This window comes from Rhopilema esculentum, chromosome 11 (assembly GCF_057945365.1).
Source record: "Rhopilema esculentum isolate cy_ngs chromosome 11, ASM5794536v1, whole genome shotgun sequence".
NCBI lineage: Eukaryota > Metazoa > Cnidaria > Scyphozoa > Rhizostomeae > Rhizostomatidae > Rhopilema > Rhopilema esculentum.
The window spans coordinates 9,555,317-9,572,685 of NC_142825.1; the positions used below are offsets into that span (position 1 = coordinate 9,555,317).

A 17,369-nucleotide genomic window follows, 5' to 3' on the forward strand; every position below is an offset into this window, starting at 1 on the left:
GTTAAAAGTTGAAATTTATTTTCTACTGGAATCACTGAAGCAGTATGACTAAAATGAGAGTGTTTTTTTTGTCAACAATTGTCCATGTTTTTTATCTCTAAAAAACATAAAACAAATTGTCGTTTTTGAAAAATATCCAAGAAATTATCGATTTCCCAGACGTATGTAATCTTATATTTAATTTCCAAATTGGAGTTTATAGGCGAGAAAATGTGATTTGCCGTCAAATTTCTAGCAAATTTGTTGGCTATATCTCCAAGACTATTCCCGTGAGAAGAAATTCGAAAGAGCGGCACCTGACACTCTTGTCTGGCCTAAAGACATGCCGATCAACAATCCTCGCTTGCCTATGCTGATGTAAGCATAGAAAATGTATAATTTGATGTTCCATATTTGATGCTAGTGCAATATCATTGCAAAAGGGAATAAAATACTGTACAGCCGATTGGGAAATCCACTAAAAAACAGAAGACTGTCTTTAAAATGGCTTTGAAAAAGCAAACATTTTAAATATACTAGCTAAAAGCCTTTTCGTCTGACACTCCTCAGAGCATAAAACGACAGAATGAAGGTCTGAAAGAACATGATGAAAAGTATATACCCAGTTGTGGCTCGAAATAGGCCAATCAGAAAAACGCAAGCACAAGACCGGTATAGTTGACCAATCAGTGCTGCGTGCCTATAGAAAAATTACCACTGGAGTTCAAGAGAGAAAACGAACTCCTTCTGTCTACAAAATGGCGGCTTTTTCGTTTGTATGTAGATCGATTCCAAAACTGCTAGATGGAAGGACGACCCGACTCTGCCAATTATCCGAAACATGTCGTCATTATAGAGTTTTGCACAATCTGGGTTGTCTAAAAGATGTTGACCGATGGCAGAATCAGTTGTTTTAACAGTGTTTCTAGACCTACAAGATCGAGGAGGCTGTTCTCTTTGTGGGGCAGTTTTGTTTCTTATGTTGGAAGGAACATGCTGTTTTATCCGATCCCCCAAGACTGTCCTTCCAATAATTAAACAGGGAGAAACTTATTATGAAGGTAGGTAATGAAGTGGAATCATTTCAAATATGCTAAACACATTATGGTATATGCGAACAAATTTGATTCATAAAATGATATTCAAAGATTTTTTTGGGGCTAATAAAATAGTCAAATAATAAAATAAGTATAGAGCGATAATTATTCAAATTACAGTAGCTCGACAATTTTCCGAAATCTGTTCGACGGATGGCTGTTAATTTATAAATTTATATCTTCTATGAAGTATCTAGAAACATTTATGAAATATCTTCTTTTATGACCAAAATATTAATTCATACTTGAAATATACTGAAGCCTTGTTGAAAAATTACCCTTGCTAGTCCAATGAGAAACCCTATTGTATTTCCAGTATATATGTGGAAATCGATGAAAAACATTTAGCATTAAATCCAAGGCGTAACTAGCCATATAATACAAAAGCACAATAACAGTACCTTAACTCTGACCAACTCCTCTTCGCATTCAGAGAGGGCCTTCTCGTAGTTAACACGCAATATGCCCATGTATCTCTTATGGACATCATCTAATATGAAGCAAAGCGTAATGGGAATGTAGTAAATTTTATTGATATACCAATAAATTGATTGTAAATCAGCTAAGGAGCTATAAGATATTGGAAATCTGGAATCCGTCTGTTATGTTAGATTTTGTTAAAATTCATATGGTATGTGACTATCACAAATAACAAATCATAAAAGTATGGCGGTGCTATGCTGCGCAACAAGAACACCCAAATAAACCTTTACGGCATGATGCAGACTGAAATGTAATTTGTTTCTTAAAGACGTCTTCGACAAAGAAAGCATCATTGTTAGCAGCTTTTTGGTTAAATCCGCAGATCAAGATAATTCACAGGTCCTAATGCAATAGCCAATAGGCATTCAGAACGGATAACACCAAGTAGGCGTTTCAACTGTTAGGCTCCATTGCACAAAAATAGATGGAGACCCTGGCAGGACAAATAAGAGAACACCTTTCTAAATGCTGCAATTATTCTCCTTTGAAACAACCGGCTTTAGAATGAAATTCTCCATGCCCGGACGACATCATTTTGCAAAATTCCTGCTAAGTAAACTACAGTTGCCAAGAAATTCAAATTAAGAGTACTGGATGTTGAGATATTGGAATGCTTATAAAAATTTAGGTTTTTTTTCATTCGTCAGAACATTCGATTCCTTTTCTAAATTAGCTAGATACAATCGTCTTCAAGGAAATTGACCCTTGTAAAGTGCCTTAATATATCTGACAGGTCCTTTCCTAGCTTTTAGTTGCAATCATATTTACCTAGTTGTTCAGTTATACTGGTTAGTGAATTATGCCATTGGTAAACTGCAGTTTTTGTAGATCCAGGAGGCTTCATTTCCCTGTCAACGAAAAATTCGCAAAGAAAATGAAGTACAATAACTCAGTTTAAATTTAATAATTTGCAATGGACAATGAATAATAATCATTGAATTTGTGCTTTGGCTGATTATTAGATATTTTCACCTTCACCTTTTATCGAAAAGCTGGCCTGTTTAGCGTAAATCCTCGGGGCTTATTCGAGGGGGGGATGTTTATTTGAGAAGGGCTTGAATCAAAGTTTAGTATTTTCCTCAAATTTCGACATAAAAACGATATAATTTTCTCAATGAAATGTTGACCAATTGAATGGAAAAAAGATAAACATGAGCATTTTGAGCTTCTTATTACAACAACTTATATCATTAAAAGAGTTAGAAAGTGCTGTGTGAAGATGTAACAAATATCATAATTTCTTATCATCACAAAAGTCGTTTTTTTGTTTTATGGTCTCTAGTCAAAGAAAGTAATACTGTATAGCTATTATCATGTGGGGGCTTTCTTGAAATAAGACATTATTCTGCAATTATGCTTCCCTATAATACGCCCCTATGGAGCTTATTTGCAAAAATGATTTTTTAGGTGGGGGCTTATTCGAGCATGGAGGATTTACGGTACAGATTATTAAGACAGTCATTACAATATAGAGAGATATTACAAAAATTCGCTTCCTTTTTAGGCATATTTTTTGCTACATTTTAAGACGATAAATTGAATATACTTCTTTGTTGGGTACATTCTACTATTTTGCTAAAATACCTGAGAAAAGTACCTGAGTTGATTGAAAAGCTGTAGTCTTCTTTGATTTAAATTCGTCTGCTCGGTGACAAGAGAATTCATAGCATGATGGACATTTGGCGGATCATTCATAGCTGAGCTTGTCATCAACGCTCTAGAAAATATACAAATAGCTCTACGTAAATAGTTCTTAGCTTTTAAGCGTTTACACGTTATGACATTTGTTTCACTGTCACTCCGACAGAAATTTTTGGAAATCTTTTAATCTGATAATGGTCCTTAACCCTTTTAGCGCTGACTGACAGCCATAGCTTAAAGGCATTGAGTCATGATATAATGGATTGGGTATACCCTAAGTGCAAAATCCGCTGAGTGATTTTCATGACTGCCATGCTATTGGTTGACCTGGAACTGGTCACATGAACTCACCTCGTACTAGTACATAGCAAGTTGTCAACAGCGGATGCAAATATCACATGAAATAGCAGCGATGACGACGAAACCAAATGACCCCCTATAGAGAAAGCCTATTTACCATGACTCAATGCCTTTAAGAATCTTTCAAGAAATGTATTTTTACATGACTTACGTGAATCCTTCAATTGCCATCTCTGTTTTCATGCTCTTCCAATCCTCTACCCTTGTTTTCCAATGCAGATAGTACTTTCGTTCCTTCTCCATATCAGCTACGATTATAAAAGGTACCACGAATAAAAAGTCACTGGCAAAAGTTCTGATGCATAGGTCTTAATGAACGGGAGTTGAGACTTCTCTAAAGAGGGAAAAAACTAATAAACAGGGGAGGATTGGCTTAAACGATAGAGGTCGGCAATGTTTTAAACAATATCACACTAAATTGGGGATTCTGAACGCTTAAAGGCACCATCGTAACATCGAGAATTTGCCTTAAATTACCGATTGGCTATGAAACAATAGGCCCATTATGTATTCCAACCAATTGGAAAATTTGAATGGACATCAAAATTCACCGAGAGTCTTTAACTGTAGCTTGCAAGTTATAAATTAGGTATAAATTCCTAAACTGTTTTTATGGATCTGGCATGAAATGGGGCTATCGTTATGCTGAATCTCGTAATGTCAACAACGTTGATCTAAAATCAAGCTGCAGCATGTCAGTAAGCAATCGATTGACTGATGGCTTAAGCCACTTTACTTACTGTCGATTGCCTTTGAGCTCTTCTAAATCATTCATTTATTTAATAAAATCATTCTTTTAAATTATGGGGTTAATGTTATTGCCAAGACTATGATCGAGCCTAGAAAAGTTACATGGATCGAAAGATTTAAAATACCCCTACCCAACTGATTCGTTACTTTAAAGTCAAACGACAGATACAAAAGTGGATTAAGGCTTAAGCCATCTGTCAATCAAAATTAGTCAGCCAATAGGCGGCGTGACAGTGGAATCACACTCACTGATTGGTCAATTTTTCATTGAAAGATGGCTTAAAGGGAATCTGTCACGAAGTTGATTGATTATAAGAGCAAAGGGATTTTTTATTGTTTCCAGGCCCCCTTTAATTTATCGCATTGTAAAAAATATGGCGGAGCACTGGAATTGTGTTCGGGCTATTGTTCCAGCTATTGTTTTCGTTAACCAATCCACAACGAGACAGATTGCCTTTAAGCCCATTTAGTGTCTTGCCTTTAATAGGCAAATAATGCACAAACACAAGAATTAATGTTTATCAATGATACATAAAGTTGAGAAACAGTAAGCTGTTTAACAATACTTTACCCATTTTCAAACGTTTGATCAAGTTAGCACAGTATCTCTTGTTTGAAAGCAATGTCTGGTTTGTACCCTAAACGTAAGAGAATCCAAAAAATACTTTGTTAAAATAGACTCTTTCTTAACGGCACTAGGCCCTGATGTATTTCGAATGATCATCTGAATTTTCATTGGGTGAATAATACAATAGGATATTGTTAATCTCCACCATCAATCCAGTAACCCTTTAATTATATACATGGTAAGAAAGAAGAACTTTTGCAAAAGCTCTATTGAACGCCACTGTAGCCTTACTTCACATATTTACATTAAGAATTCTGAATTGTTGTATGTGCTTTAATCGCCTTGTATATAAGGAAGTTTCCAAATTCTGAAAAGGGTAAATATTCTAAGAACTTCAATCTGCGAACATCTTCTCACTTTTGTCAGATGATAAAAGACGATTTTTTATAAGTTCTCATTTAGCTTTGAAGCCACGAAAGTAAATTTCTCCATGAATCAGCTGAGAAACTAATAATCCAATAAGTCTTAGATTTGTCCAGCCATCTCCCTTAAGTGAAAATCAATCAGCTACCTCTAACATAGTACATATTTATACAGGGGCAAATGCTAATAATATCGAAAACTACCAAGGCTTTAAGTAGAAATACGGGGTACGCGGCTCAGACATTCAAAATGATGTCGAACTTGGGACAGAACTTTTTTAAAAGGCTGAGCCTTGTAATTAATATTATCAGAGGGCTTCTTGAAAACGAGCTTCTGCTGAAGGGCAACCCCCCTCCTCCCCCTTGAAAAATTGAATATGAAACATAAAATACGGATCAAATCAAATCACATTGTTTGTAGACAAAATAGCTACAGGCATTGAACTTTCATTTCTTTTGTAAACATATTTATCTTAATGACATACGACAGATACCAAAGTGTCTTGTTCCAGAAGCCTGGGCAAACTAGAAATGGACAACCGGACTCAGTTGAAACATTCTGCATACGATTGTTCTCATCTTTTGTTTCCTCCTCTTTCCGAAATAACAGAACAATTATTCGCTGGACAATAGGCAACTATTTAACGTTGTATGTGATATTTCCGAGAAAGTTTCAACAATTAAGTTATTGTTTAACAACTTTAAAATTTCTTACTAAGCATTCATCTTCCATGAGTCTGTGCACATCTGGTGGCATTAGATGGGCAACTCTCACTAATCTCTGCGTGTATGCCTTGTACACCTCCTCGATCTAAACCAAAAGAAGCACTTATGATCAAGATTGCTTTTCCTCTATATGATCCCAAGATATCTGGCACCGCATAGACGTAGGAAGCTTTCTAAAAGTGAGGGGGAGGATAGGCAAAAAGGGGCGCTTCTGTGAGCTGCAATAGGCACATGTTGGGAAAAAACAGGGAGGGACATGTACCAATGTGCCAGTTTTTGCGTCAGCATTGAAAAAGTTTTAAAAAAGAGTGCACGAGTTCCTCCTCTGATCTTCTCGAGCCATATCTGAAAAGAGAAAAAAAAGCTAGCCTTACCAAAGTCGCTCTGTCCGTCGCTATTGCACTCAGCGTGAGATCAAGCTCTTCAACCCATGAATGCCTTACTTGTGTGTGACTCTCAACCTGTTTCCAAAGACCATCTAAGTCTTTCAGCGAAAAATTCACCAGGTCCTAGAAAACATTATTAAGAGCGGATAAGAGGAAGAATAAACAAAATATTCGAGAACTAGAGAACTAGCTAATAGGATATAAATAGAAATGCTGAGCTAATGGCTTCTTACACCCTAAAATAAATCAAGATAAAAAGCAGATGCATTAAATAACACACGTTTGATTCAAACTTCAACAAATTAATCTTATGCAACAGAAAAAAAGGCTGTTACCTCATTGTTCTCAAGCAACTTAATGACCTTCATTATTTCTGAAAAAAGAATTAAAGATATTTCTGCAAATGGCCTAAAAAATTGCGGCATTGGAATCAGTGATTGCATGGAAATAGAAAATTATACTAATTTAACTTTCTGATTATGAAAGTACAACCCACCCAATTGGTCTTGTTCAAGATATTCTTTGACAGTTACACAAGCCTCTGTAATTTGAGGTTCCAGTTCCTGAAAGTGTGACAGAAACCAAACAAATTATAATCCAAGGAACAAAACAAGAAAATAGTAGTGGAAAATAGTAGTGTATTGTTGGAGACGAAATTCTAAAAAAACATAGAAACCTAAAATTCAGAACTATGAAACAGCTGGTCTCTGAGGCAAGATATTACAAGCTATATTTGCTTACTTTATTGAAAATATATTATGACTTAAACCTCAGGGTGAGTAAAGGCTAATAAGTTTCCGGCAAAAAGTCTTGCAGTAGAGAGATATCCTCCATACATAGATGAAATTGATCTTATATTGCAACAAGAAACATTCATTTATTTTTTAACTTGCAAAGTAAACACACTTATTTACTTAACTTATAAATTGTTAAAAGTTTCGGAATACTACTTGGGGGTTTCAGAAAGATACAAAGATTTACACATAATAAATCACAAAAGTTGATCCCAGATGAAAATTACAGTGCCAGAAGAAACCATAAGCTGTCATCCTCTTCATATGTGTAGGAAAATGGTCACCTAAAGTTTGTACAGCTCTACCTATACAGCAAAGGACACTCTGTGACAGATCAGTAAGAAATGATTTTCAATCATTCTTTTTAGATGTATTTGAAAGCATTTCTTGCAACACTTTCAAGCAAAGTCTCCAAAAAGTGTGAAAACAATGTGTCACATTTATTCCTTGTTCGGCACTTAGTTAATTATAATATAACTGGTAATAGTTGTTCTATCATTGAGAAATTAATTGTAGCAAATACTATCATCAAGGAAGTACTTACTGAATTTATCAATGCTAGTTCTTCATGCATCTCACTGACAATAGCATCGTGTCTTAGTTAAAAGAAACTAAAATCATTATCTGGTTCCAATAACAGATTGAGAGTTATGTGAAAACTTCATATTTAACGAGTGAAAACACAGAGCCAGAGAAGAGATGATGTGCCTATTGCGTGTCTTGATTCTAGCTGAACTAAAATTGCTTAAGAAATAACATACCTATGTCTTTACAGAAATGAAAATCTAAAGTTAACACGAATTATGTGAGAAAAATTAATGATTGAAAGGGTGAGTCAAGGTGATAAGTAAATTGAATAGCATGGCAAGAATGAAGCTAACAAAAGGTAATTAGTGAATGTGTGGTAAAAGAGTGATGTAGAGGATGCCTGTGCTCCATACCAATTTTCTCAATAAATTACATATTAGGTGTAAACCTCAAACATTATAACATATTTTCCAATGGCGTTCAATGTGAAACAGGCTCAAGTATTTACTGTATAATATGTATATGTTGTATTTTACTATGTATGTATTATTATATTCTAGTATATGTATATGTAGTATTATAGTTGTATTATTAGTTATATTTAAATACATGTCATATCCCCAGGGGCAGTCATTTTATATTGCTCCTCCTGGGTTCCGTCCTTGTAATGTAGTTTAGTAGTCGTACGTACTGTTTTAGGTAATTTGTTGTGTAAGTTTTTATACCGAATATATGAAAAAAATGCCTGTGCTGTGATGTGATGAAATGAATGAGAAGAAAGAATTAATGTAAACAGGTCTAAGTAGAGTCACTACAACATATTTATGATTTAGTTGTAAATGGTTTCAAGTTTGAATGTGAATCGGAGCATGATCTGGTCAAAGTGAACTTTAAAGAAAATAGCAATCAAATTTCCCAGTTACTCCATAAAAAGCTGTTAAGGCCTGAAACCACCTTTAATATTTCCTTTCTTACCAACATTCAAGGTAACAAAGATACACAGGAAAACATTAATGACTGGAAATGTATTAATTTTACCTTTCTTTTCTATTCAATTGAATTCTCTCTAAAATTCCATTTGAGTTCTCTATTTTGCTCACTGAAATTTTATTGAAATATAATTTTAAAAAATGAACTCAAGGATTCCTAAAGTTAAATTATTTGAGGCAATATGAAAAAAAATCACAAAAGGGAACTTCTCAAAAATATCACTGATACAAGCTTTTTCTGAAACCATTGAAAACATAAATATGGTAACAAAATATTCTCCAAGAAGAAAGATGCTACTTGACATTTTTATGCCTAGAAGTATGATATGTGGATATTACAGATGCTATTACCTTTGAAATCAGAAGAAAGTCCCCTGACTTCCTGTGATGCAAAGGTATTTTCTGCCACCTCCTCTCTTCTGGATTTGATCTGTTTTTGAAGCCTGAAAAATCAAAATTGCTCAATAAAATTCATAAGACTTAAGAAAGATTGGGGTTTACAAAAAAAGTCAAATGATGAAGATATTGATATGTTCTCTAACTAGTCAAATTCCATAGGAAATTTCAATAAAAATAGAATAAATAGGAATTAAAACTGAAAGTTAAACAGTTAGACTTGTAGTTTGTTTTCTCTTGGTCTGTGTGAATGTAATTGAATACAGATATTTTTGACCAAACAAAACTGTCAATTGAACATGATAAAATTATATCAGATATTTCATACTGATGACTTTCTCTGACCCAAGAGATAACCAGAATGACATAAACTGGTGTTCTTCTTAGCTTAAGGTGACAAAATTGCAACAAGGTCATAAAAATTGGTAATTCAAATCTTTCTTAGGATTGCTTCAGAAAATAAGCATATTATGCATTTATGCCACCCGAATGATAGGAATGGCTTTCATCTTAGCTAGACTAAAAAGAATAATCTGAAAAGAGAGATGGGTGTCATACTTTTTGAGAACAGGGTTTTCAATGTCCCCTTCATTAGGTTTTGCTCTAGTCCATAATTTTTGTTTCTCTGTCAGTATGCCAGATTCAATTTTTGATAAATTGCTTTTAGCTACAGGAATGTTTGGCTCTGTTTTTGATGTTGTTGTCCTTGCATTACCAACAGATTTCCCATGGTAAGTCTGAAAAATTCAAATAGAATTTCATTAGTAAAAAAACACTGCTCAAGTAACAATAAACAATGTTCCTTGTTTTCCTCTTTTGGTTGTTTATCATTCCTTGTGTCTTCTTTCAAGTCCTGATTGCTCCTTCATGGTACTGTTAGATTCCATGATTAACGATCCCCTTTGTCTAGCTTTTCCTTATTTGCCTTTATTATAATATACTGAAGGTGACTCTAGCTAGAGTTGAAACGATTACTTAATAGATGTCACCGGACTTTCGCACTGGATTGTCAATTTTCATGAGGCAACGATTTTGTCAAGTATTGTCAATTGATCACTGATTTTGTTAATGGATTCGAGTTAAAACAGAACCACTATGTCTTTCTTTGTTGTTGCACTGGTTATAAGTCCAATAAACAATGCTTGTATTAAAGTAAGCTAAGAAACTGAACCACTGATCCAATTTAGACACTTGATCCTGAACCTAGTTTGATCTTGAGCTGTATGGAGAGGTTTTCTCTTTCCTAATTTTACCAGCAGCCATAATTTTACCAGCAGCAGCCAGCAGCCTAATTTTACCAGAGCTAAATTATCCAGATACTTTTATTCTCTGGCATTCTCTAGATTGTGAACCATCAATCTTTCCTTGAAAGTTTTTTATTTATCATTTTGAATATTTGCATTTGTTCGCTAACTGTTTTTAAGACCCCTTCATTCTTTATCTTGTCTGTCCAGGAAATCTTCATCATAATTTGATAGCACCATATTTCCAATGATAGAACTTTTCTAATGTCTGTATTGATGGTTTATGTCTCACATCGATAAAATTCTATTTTGCAATGAAAACTTTTGCTAGGTTTATGTTGTACATACCTTCTATTTTCAAAAGTGCAATGCTTTTCAATGAGACCCTTAAGTGCTTTGCTTATTTAGATTAAGCAACTTTATTTTGAGAGAAAGTTGATGACTCTATTTTTATGAGAAGAATGAAGATTCAAAAAAGCTTTATCACAGTCTAGTGGATAGTTGCCTATAAGATCATGAGAAGAGTAACCACTTCCAATCAGATAATTAATTCTAGACGCTAGCAATTGTGATCAGGTCAGGTCCTAAAGGCCCAAAGGACTTGTCTTTATATACTGTGAATAGATTTACAATATATTAATGGTTAGTTATTTTGTCATTCTGTAATTACAACAAGGTAGTATCCGTCTTTGAGGAAAAATAACAGGCAAGATGTCAAACAACAAACTGAAGTTTATAAGCAAGGAAAGGCCATAAAACATGCTTAAGAAGAAAAATTATCTTTTCATATGAAGTACATTCACAAGTCAAATGTAACAATAGTTGCATAGCGAGGGGGCAAGAGGGGGCAGGTTTCCCCCTACTAATGGCAAGAAACCTCTTTGAAAAAAGGCACTTCTGACATTCAAAAGGGTGTGGACTCCCAATTTTTCCTTCCTATATTTGCGTTTGCATCCCCCCCCCCCAATTTTACCACCCTGGCTACGCTACTGTGTAACAACCAAAACCCTAAAAGATGACAAGACTAGACACTACAGAGATGGAAAGGCAACAGCAAATGCTACAACATAGAGAATGGTCATTGGCAGGTCTTTGCAAGAGCAAGTTTACCTGGATTAAAGGGTATGGGGATAATAAAAACAAAAAAGGAAGAATGCAGCTCTGTCAATACAGACACTTAAGTTATATTTCCAGTTTATTCCAAGTCAGAAGAAGAACTTAAAATGAAAAAACCAGCCTTATGTTTCATGTGTATGAACTGAAAAAGCTGTTGAGTTTCTGAAAGAAGAGATGAGAAAGGCAAGAAATGAAAGATCCACCTCAGTGATCCTACCACAACAAATATTTGCAACAGTTGATCATTGCTGAAGAGAATAATTCCAGTACTAATTAGACAATGAAGAGTTTATTCTTGTCTGTAGATTATGTCTACTAGAGAATAAGATGCCAAGTAATAGTGGCAGTGTTCTTCCTGTTGGCATATTTTTTAATGACAGCCAAAACAGAAGGAGATGAATTTTGGACACCAAATTGTCGCATGAGTTTTCAACAGTAGTCGTCGGCCTTATAAAAATGTGAATTCAAAACCATAACCCAAAATTAGTATAAAATCGTAGCTAACCTCTCCTGTAAAAGCACTGCGATGAACATTTTTTTCTTCAACACTGCGAGGAAGGGCACTTGAAACTGACATAACCACCATTCAATTCGGGCGCCAAATAATCTTCCTTATGTTTTCAGCTCTGGCCGCCATTAATTTTTCGCTTGTTGTTGTGGCAACGCAGAATTGCACTGTGGGAAAGATCGTTTTCGTCATAACGATTTACATAAGGTGAAGAGTGGTTACGCAGCAATTATTGGTACGCACGCAGACACTTCGCGAATGCCATCGTGTTGCCTGGGATAGCAGAGAGCTGGCGACAGAGAGCTGGCTTTCCCCTCTATTAGTGAAAGTATGTGGTCATCAGGCACCGCGCCCCATTCTAAAAGTGGATAGAGTAAAAAGTGTGTGACCGATAGTTTTTTAGGCCACGCCCCTTAGAGCGCTGGAAAACACCCCTGTTAGAAAATACTTGCTTCTTTCCAATTACTATTTACAAACAGTCCGATTCAGAGAAGATATCAATTACTATGAAAGTAGATGTAAGGATATTTAGACAACAAGCTAACAAAGTTAGAAAATGCAACACATTATTAAACAAAATAAAACACCAAGAAAATGAACCAAAAAGGGTTCCTAGTCAAGACGAGCTGGTACTACTTAGAATCTCGCCTTAGAAAACATTTTCCAAAGTTGTATCAGAGTGAACTTCTTGAATATTTTCTAATCCAACCTATTATTGCAAACAATCTTAGCTTACACAGGCTTTCTTTGACGCGTAATATCCAATTAATGAGTGAAAGCTATTGACAGACAATGAATGGCAAGCAAATTCACATGACTGTCTAATTCTATATTGTATCTTTGTTAGCTTCAGACTCGCATATGCGATTATTTCTATTTCCGATAACTCGTGATGCGGAGAGATTTGCGGCGATTTCTATTTTATTTCAACCAGTCAAAGCACTTTTAAGTTTCGGTCTTTATAAGTCGTGAAAGTTCAGTAGTATTAACAATGTCAGATATTGTGTTATCATCGGCAACATAACATACATGACCACCATTAAGGTTGGAAAATGCCGTTTGAAAATCAAAGAAAAAGTATGGTATTCCGTGCCCAAAGCTCTCCCAAAACTTATAGTGCAGTGGCGGATTTAAGGGGGGGAAACTAGGGGCTACTGCCCCTCCCTCATCGAATTTAAGCAAGTCTGTCCCCCTTTTTGAGAATTGTGTTTTTGGAACGAAATCCTTGGTTCACAGTTGTTGCATATATCCCAGACACATTTTCCTGCTATCTCTAAAATGTCAAAGTTGCAAAACTTTTTCTGCCACCAACCGTGGTTGTCGCCTTCATCAAGTCCTGAACAATCAATCTTACTTTTTGCAATATTGACGTACTATTGAATTTTTGGCGATTTATTTAAGTACTGCCTAACTATACAGCCATATTCCAAAATTGAACCATGAGTTCGATTTCCCGGTAAAGAAAAGCATTCTATTCAGCCCCTTTTGCAGAGTAGTATAGCAGAGTTGGAGCCAGAGGTGCTGGAAGCTTCAGGATGCGGCGGGGGCAGGACTACCCTGGGTACCAGACTCACTATATAAAATGCTCTATTTTATTTCATATATAGTGAGTCTGGTACCCAGGGTAGGGCAGGACTAGCAGAAATGGCACCTTAGGGTGTCAAAGTTTGCTGATGAAACAGATCGTGAATTGTCGTTTAGCCAATGACGAAGCCTTGTTGTAGGTGAAAGCCCTGTCAAGAAAGAGAGGGTCGGTGTTCTGGGGGCGCAGCCCCTTGGAAAATTTTGCATTGCTACGCCCTAAAGACTCACGGGAATGGAGGTAACACCCATAATAATACGTTTGAATCAAGACTACAGTCAAAGTTCATTCTCAAAACTTCTTTCACCGCAACATCACTCATCAAAAGAGGCTGCACCCAACCTTACATTAAAACAAAATTTTGTTCTGATGACCATATTCATGGCCTGACATAACTTTTGGATGTAACTCCTCTGAACTTACCGTTTTTTTCTTTCTTTTTATTTCTATACAATCTACAGCTGTACTCAAGCTAAACAAAGCCAACTAGTTTAAATTATTCTTTTCCATGCTCTTATTTCCGTCTTCCTATTCCATAAATCGAATTCCATATTCCTTTGACAGGTTTGCAAATCGATTTTAAGTTCTCATAAAAATGGAAAATATTGACTTTTGTCTGGCATGTTGGTATCAAGAGACGCTTGAAACCTAGATTTTATTAGCATTCAGAATATTTATATGAATTAAAATTGCTCGGAAAACAATTTCTTGAAAAGGGCACTTTGCTGCCCCCGTGCTGCCTCTGCACCACTAGGGCAACGGGGGCAGCTGGAACTCTCCGGTGCCCTTGGCTGGAACTACTATGGCGGAATGGCGAATGTTCAGCTGGAGAATTCTTCCATTAAGAGAAAAAAATTTTAAAGAGTCCTTCAGTCATGTTCATCCTTAGAAAGTGAATAGAGATCCTTCTGTCAGTAGTTAGGGTCTGAAATTGTTGTATACAATACAGCGTACTCTCGTCAACAATTTCTGAAAATTTTTCATCGCCCTTACAACCAACTGCCCCTCTTTCAAATTTGCTCTGGATCCGCCCCTGGTGGAGTGTCCTTTTCTTTTGGCTCTTTGCTTTCTGTTAGATAAATAGTCTCGAGTAAGTTAAATAGAATCCATTCATACCCAGCAACAAACAGGTTCTATTTAAAGAATATTTTTTGATAAAGACTTTTCATTTCTTTTGTGACTGCTGAATGCTCATTTCAGTGAATTTAAAGTTTGACCAATGCTAATGAAATAGTTTTCAGAATCTCAGTAACTGACTGTGGGACAAAGATAAGACAATTGTTCTCAGTAACAACGATTTCTAAACCACTATGAACTATTCTAATAAAATTCGAATTTGCTGCCAAGCCAAACATTTCTCATATGACCGCATTTTGTCTAAAGGAAACTGACACTGAGGCTGGCTAAGGGGTGAGGATGGCTCAGTGTTTAAGAGTCGCTGACTACAGATCCAAGAGCCTGGGGTTTGTGTTTACCCAGAGCGACATCAGTAGCCAGCTCTGCCATTCCGGGCAGGTAGCAACAAATAGTCTGACACTTAAAAGATATTGTTAACAGTGTTTTCATCATTTTCACGATTGTGCAAAGGTAAGTATTAAGATATCTTGCTAAAGCCCAAGGAGAAAGGGTAACTTCCACATACATTCCCTTCCCAAAGGTATTCGAATGGAAGCCAATGTTGCCACTGTGCCAGTGTCGGGTCAAGTTGTTGAAAACATGAAGAGAGAAGTTAATTGCTTATTTTTATAGAATGACGATAGGAAAAATCAATTCAAAATATCAAGCAATCATAAAACAAAGTTTAAATTACACGAAATTTTAAATTTCAAGCCATTATTCATTATATTAATGAAATACTGTACCATCTCCACGCAGGGATGGCGCCAGAATTTCTGGCCCAGAAATGAAATGCTGGGGGACTGTAATGTCACTTAGTTAGTGAACCACCCACAGTTAGTGAACCACCCACAACAATGTAATATAACACCAGTTCCACTGTGTGAATTCTAGTTCAAAAAATGAAAAAAAATTGGAAAAAAATCAAACACTGAAAAAAAATCACTAAGTGGAAGTTATGAAAGTGCCGACATTGCTTAAAATTTTTCAAAAATTGAAGTGCCGACGGGGGGCTCAATGAATTTTGAAGCGCCATCCCTGGCTCCCCCCAGTATTCCTTTTGGCTCCCCCCGGAGTTTACCCCCGAAGAACAAGATGGCGATTAGGCCTAACGCAACCCTAGACAGACCATTACTGAAAATCCTTCCTTTCCTTACATTTGGTTGAAAACACTTTAGATTGCTTCATTCTCCAGTTGTTTTCCGGATTGAGAAGGCTCCAGAATTATTTTTTTAAACTAAATCTACACTTTCAATAGACTATGACTCCTTCAAGAAGACATTATCGCCCAAGTCGGTGACAGGTCGTTCCTTCATGACTTGCACTCTGTTTTGCCGGTAGGTGCAGTTATTTGCTGAAAAATTAGGCTCTCTTTTTAGGTAACAATTTATAATTCCGCATTTCCTGACGCCATCGTTTTATTTTCCCTCCAAAATTTTATCTTACTTTTTCACTAACATGGCGTTTGCTAAAATTAGTCCCAAAATTTTGCTAGACGGTTCGAATACTTTTGGGAGGAAGATACGCTGGCACAGGATGTGGCATTGTCCGGGGTACCATTTTTCAATAAGAAAATAAATTTTGGGTTATCGATTTTGGTAAAACCAAACATGGTCAAAAATGTTGGGGTTGTTTTTAGCATGAAGTTAATTTTTGGTGTTTCAGTTTTTATAAGAAAGGTTAAATGTTTTCATATACTTGATTCAGCTGTTGGACGTTTGCAAATTTAGAATAAATTTACGGGTGTGCATTTCGTTTTATATCTAAATTTGGAGCAGAGTTTTTTAAAGTTATAAGTTTTACGCCACTACTGAGGACATCAGCAAGGGAGAAGATTGCCCCACATCGCGGCATTTTTCTATGATCTTTCAGACCAAAGACTGAAATACAGCCTTTTTGTTGGGGTGGGGGCAGCACCGACAAATAAGTGTAATAACAGCCATATTTTACAGACTTACTTATGCTACGTAAGTTTTTTGGGGGGCCAAGCTCGGCCCCTCCGGCCCCCGGTATCTCGGTTCTTGTTTCAGACAACCGATGCATGTACGGTTAAGAAAATTAAGAGCAGTCAGCCTGAACTTAACTTTACTTGTTCTTATAAAAAAAAAGTGTAACCACGAATTCTTGAAACTATCATTTGGTAGAGGGCGTGTGGGAGGTGTGGGCTGGGCCTGGACTGGAGAATAATTCTTTTAGTAATTATTTAAAACAAGGCTTTGTTGTAATGCCTTTCCGAAAACATTAAACTTCCCTTAGCTAAATTTGCGTCAATTGCGATCTAAAAAGAGTGAATCTGCGGTCACGTTATTCCTGAAAGTGTTGGGCAAATACGGAAAGACTCAAGTCAACTCATGCTTTGCATTTGGCCCTTGTTCTGTACACACAAGCCAGCCAGACAATACAATTTGATAAGGATCCGACACATTGCGCTATATTACTCAGGTACAGGTCAGCACTTGGTTGCTATGACAATTTTTAGCTTCGATTTCGCTGCAGACCCCAAAAGTACTCACTGATCCTTCGTATGCTGAATGATAATAACATAATGCTTTCAATGCGTTAGCTTTTCGAATCTGACTTTCGATAAGGGCTTGACACCAAACAATATTAAAAACCTACAAAGCAATACCACTTCCTCTTATGGCTTTCCTTTGTTCGAGAAAGCAGGAAGTGGATGGTCAGCT

The 17,369-nt window shown here is 36.2% G+C and overlaps 1 protein-coding gene across 2 annotated transcripts in view; it reads right to left on the minus strand.

Annotated features, from left to right (window-relative positions):
• LOC135694040 (coiled-coil domain-containing protein 180) overlaps positions 1 to 12,165 on the minus strand; it is a 37,703-nt gene extending 25,538 nt beyond the window's left edge. Inside the window, exons 1-14 of one of the 2 annotated variants that reach the window (XM_065212682.2) lie at positions 11,985 to 12,165; positions 9,678 to 9,856; positions 9,075 to 9,166; positions 8,773 to 8,833; positions 7,751 to 7,802; positions 6,909 to 6,975; positions 6,748 to 6,785; positions 6,401 to 6,535; positions 6,016 to 6,111; positions 4,882 to 4,948; positions 3,712 to 3,808; positions 3,157 to 3,276; positions 2,328 to 2,407; positions 1,478 to 1,566 (exon numbers count right to left, since the gene is read on the minus strand). In XM_065212682.2, the coding sequence (XP_065068754.2) occupies positions 1,478 to 1,566; positions 2,328 to 2,407; positions 3,157 to 3,276; positions 3,712 to 3,808; positions 4,882 to 4,948; positions 6,016 to 6,111; positions 6,401 to 6,535; positions 6,748 to 6,785; positions 6,909 to 6,975; positions 7,751 to 7,802; positions 8,773 to 8,833; positions 9,075 to 9,166; positions 9,678 to 9,856; positions 11,985 to 12,065 (1,254 nt within the window). In that variant the 5' untranslated portion in view covers positions 12,066 to 12,165. The remainder of the gene's footprint in view (positions 1 to 1,477; positions 1,567 to 2,327; positions 2,408 to 3,156; positions 3,277 to 3,711; positions 3,809 to 4,881; positions 4,949 to 6,015; positions 6,112 to 6,400; positions 6,536 to 6,747; positions 6,786 to 6,908; positions 6,976 to 7,750; positions 7,803 to 8,772; positions 8,834 to 9,074; positions 9,167 to 9,677; positions 9,857 to 11,984) is intronic. The other variant, XM_065212681.2, reaches the window with a different exon arrangement.
• Between the last annotated feature and the right edge of the window lie 5,204 nt (positions 12,166 to 17,369).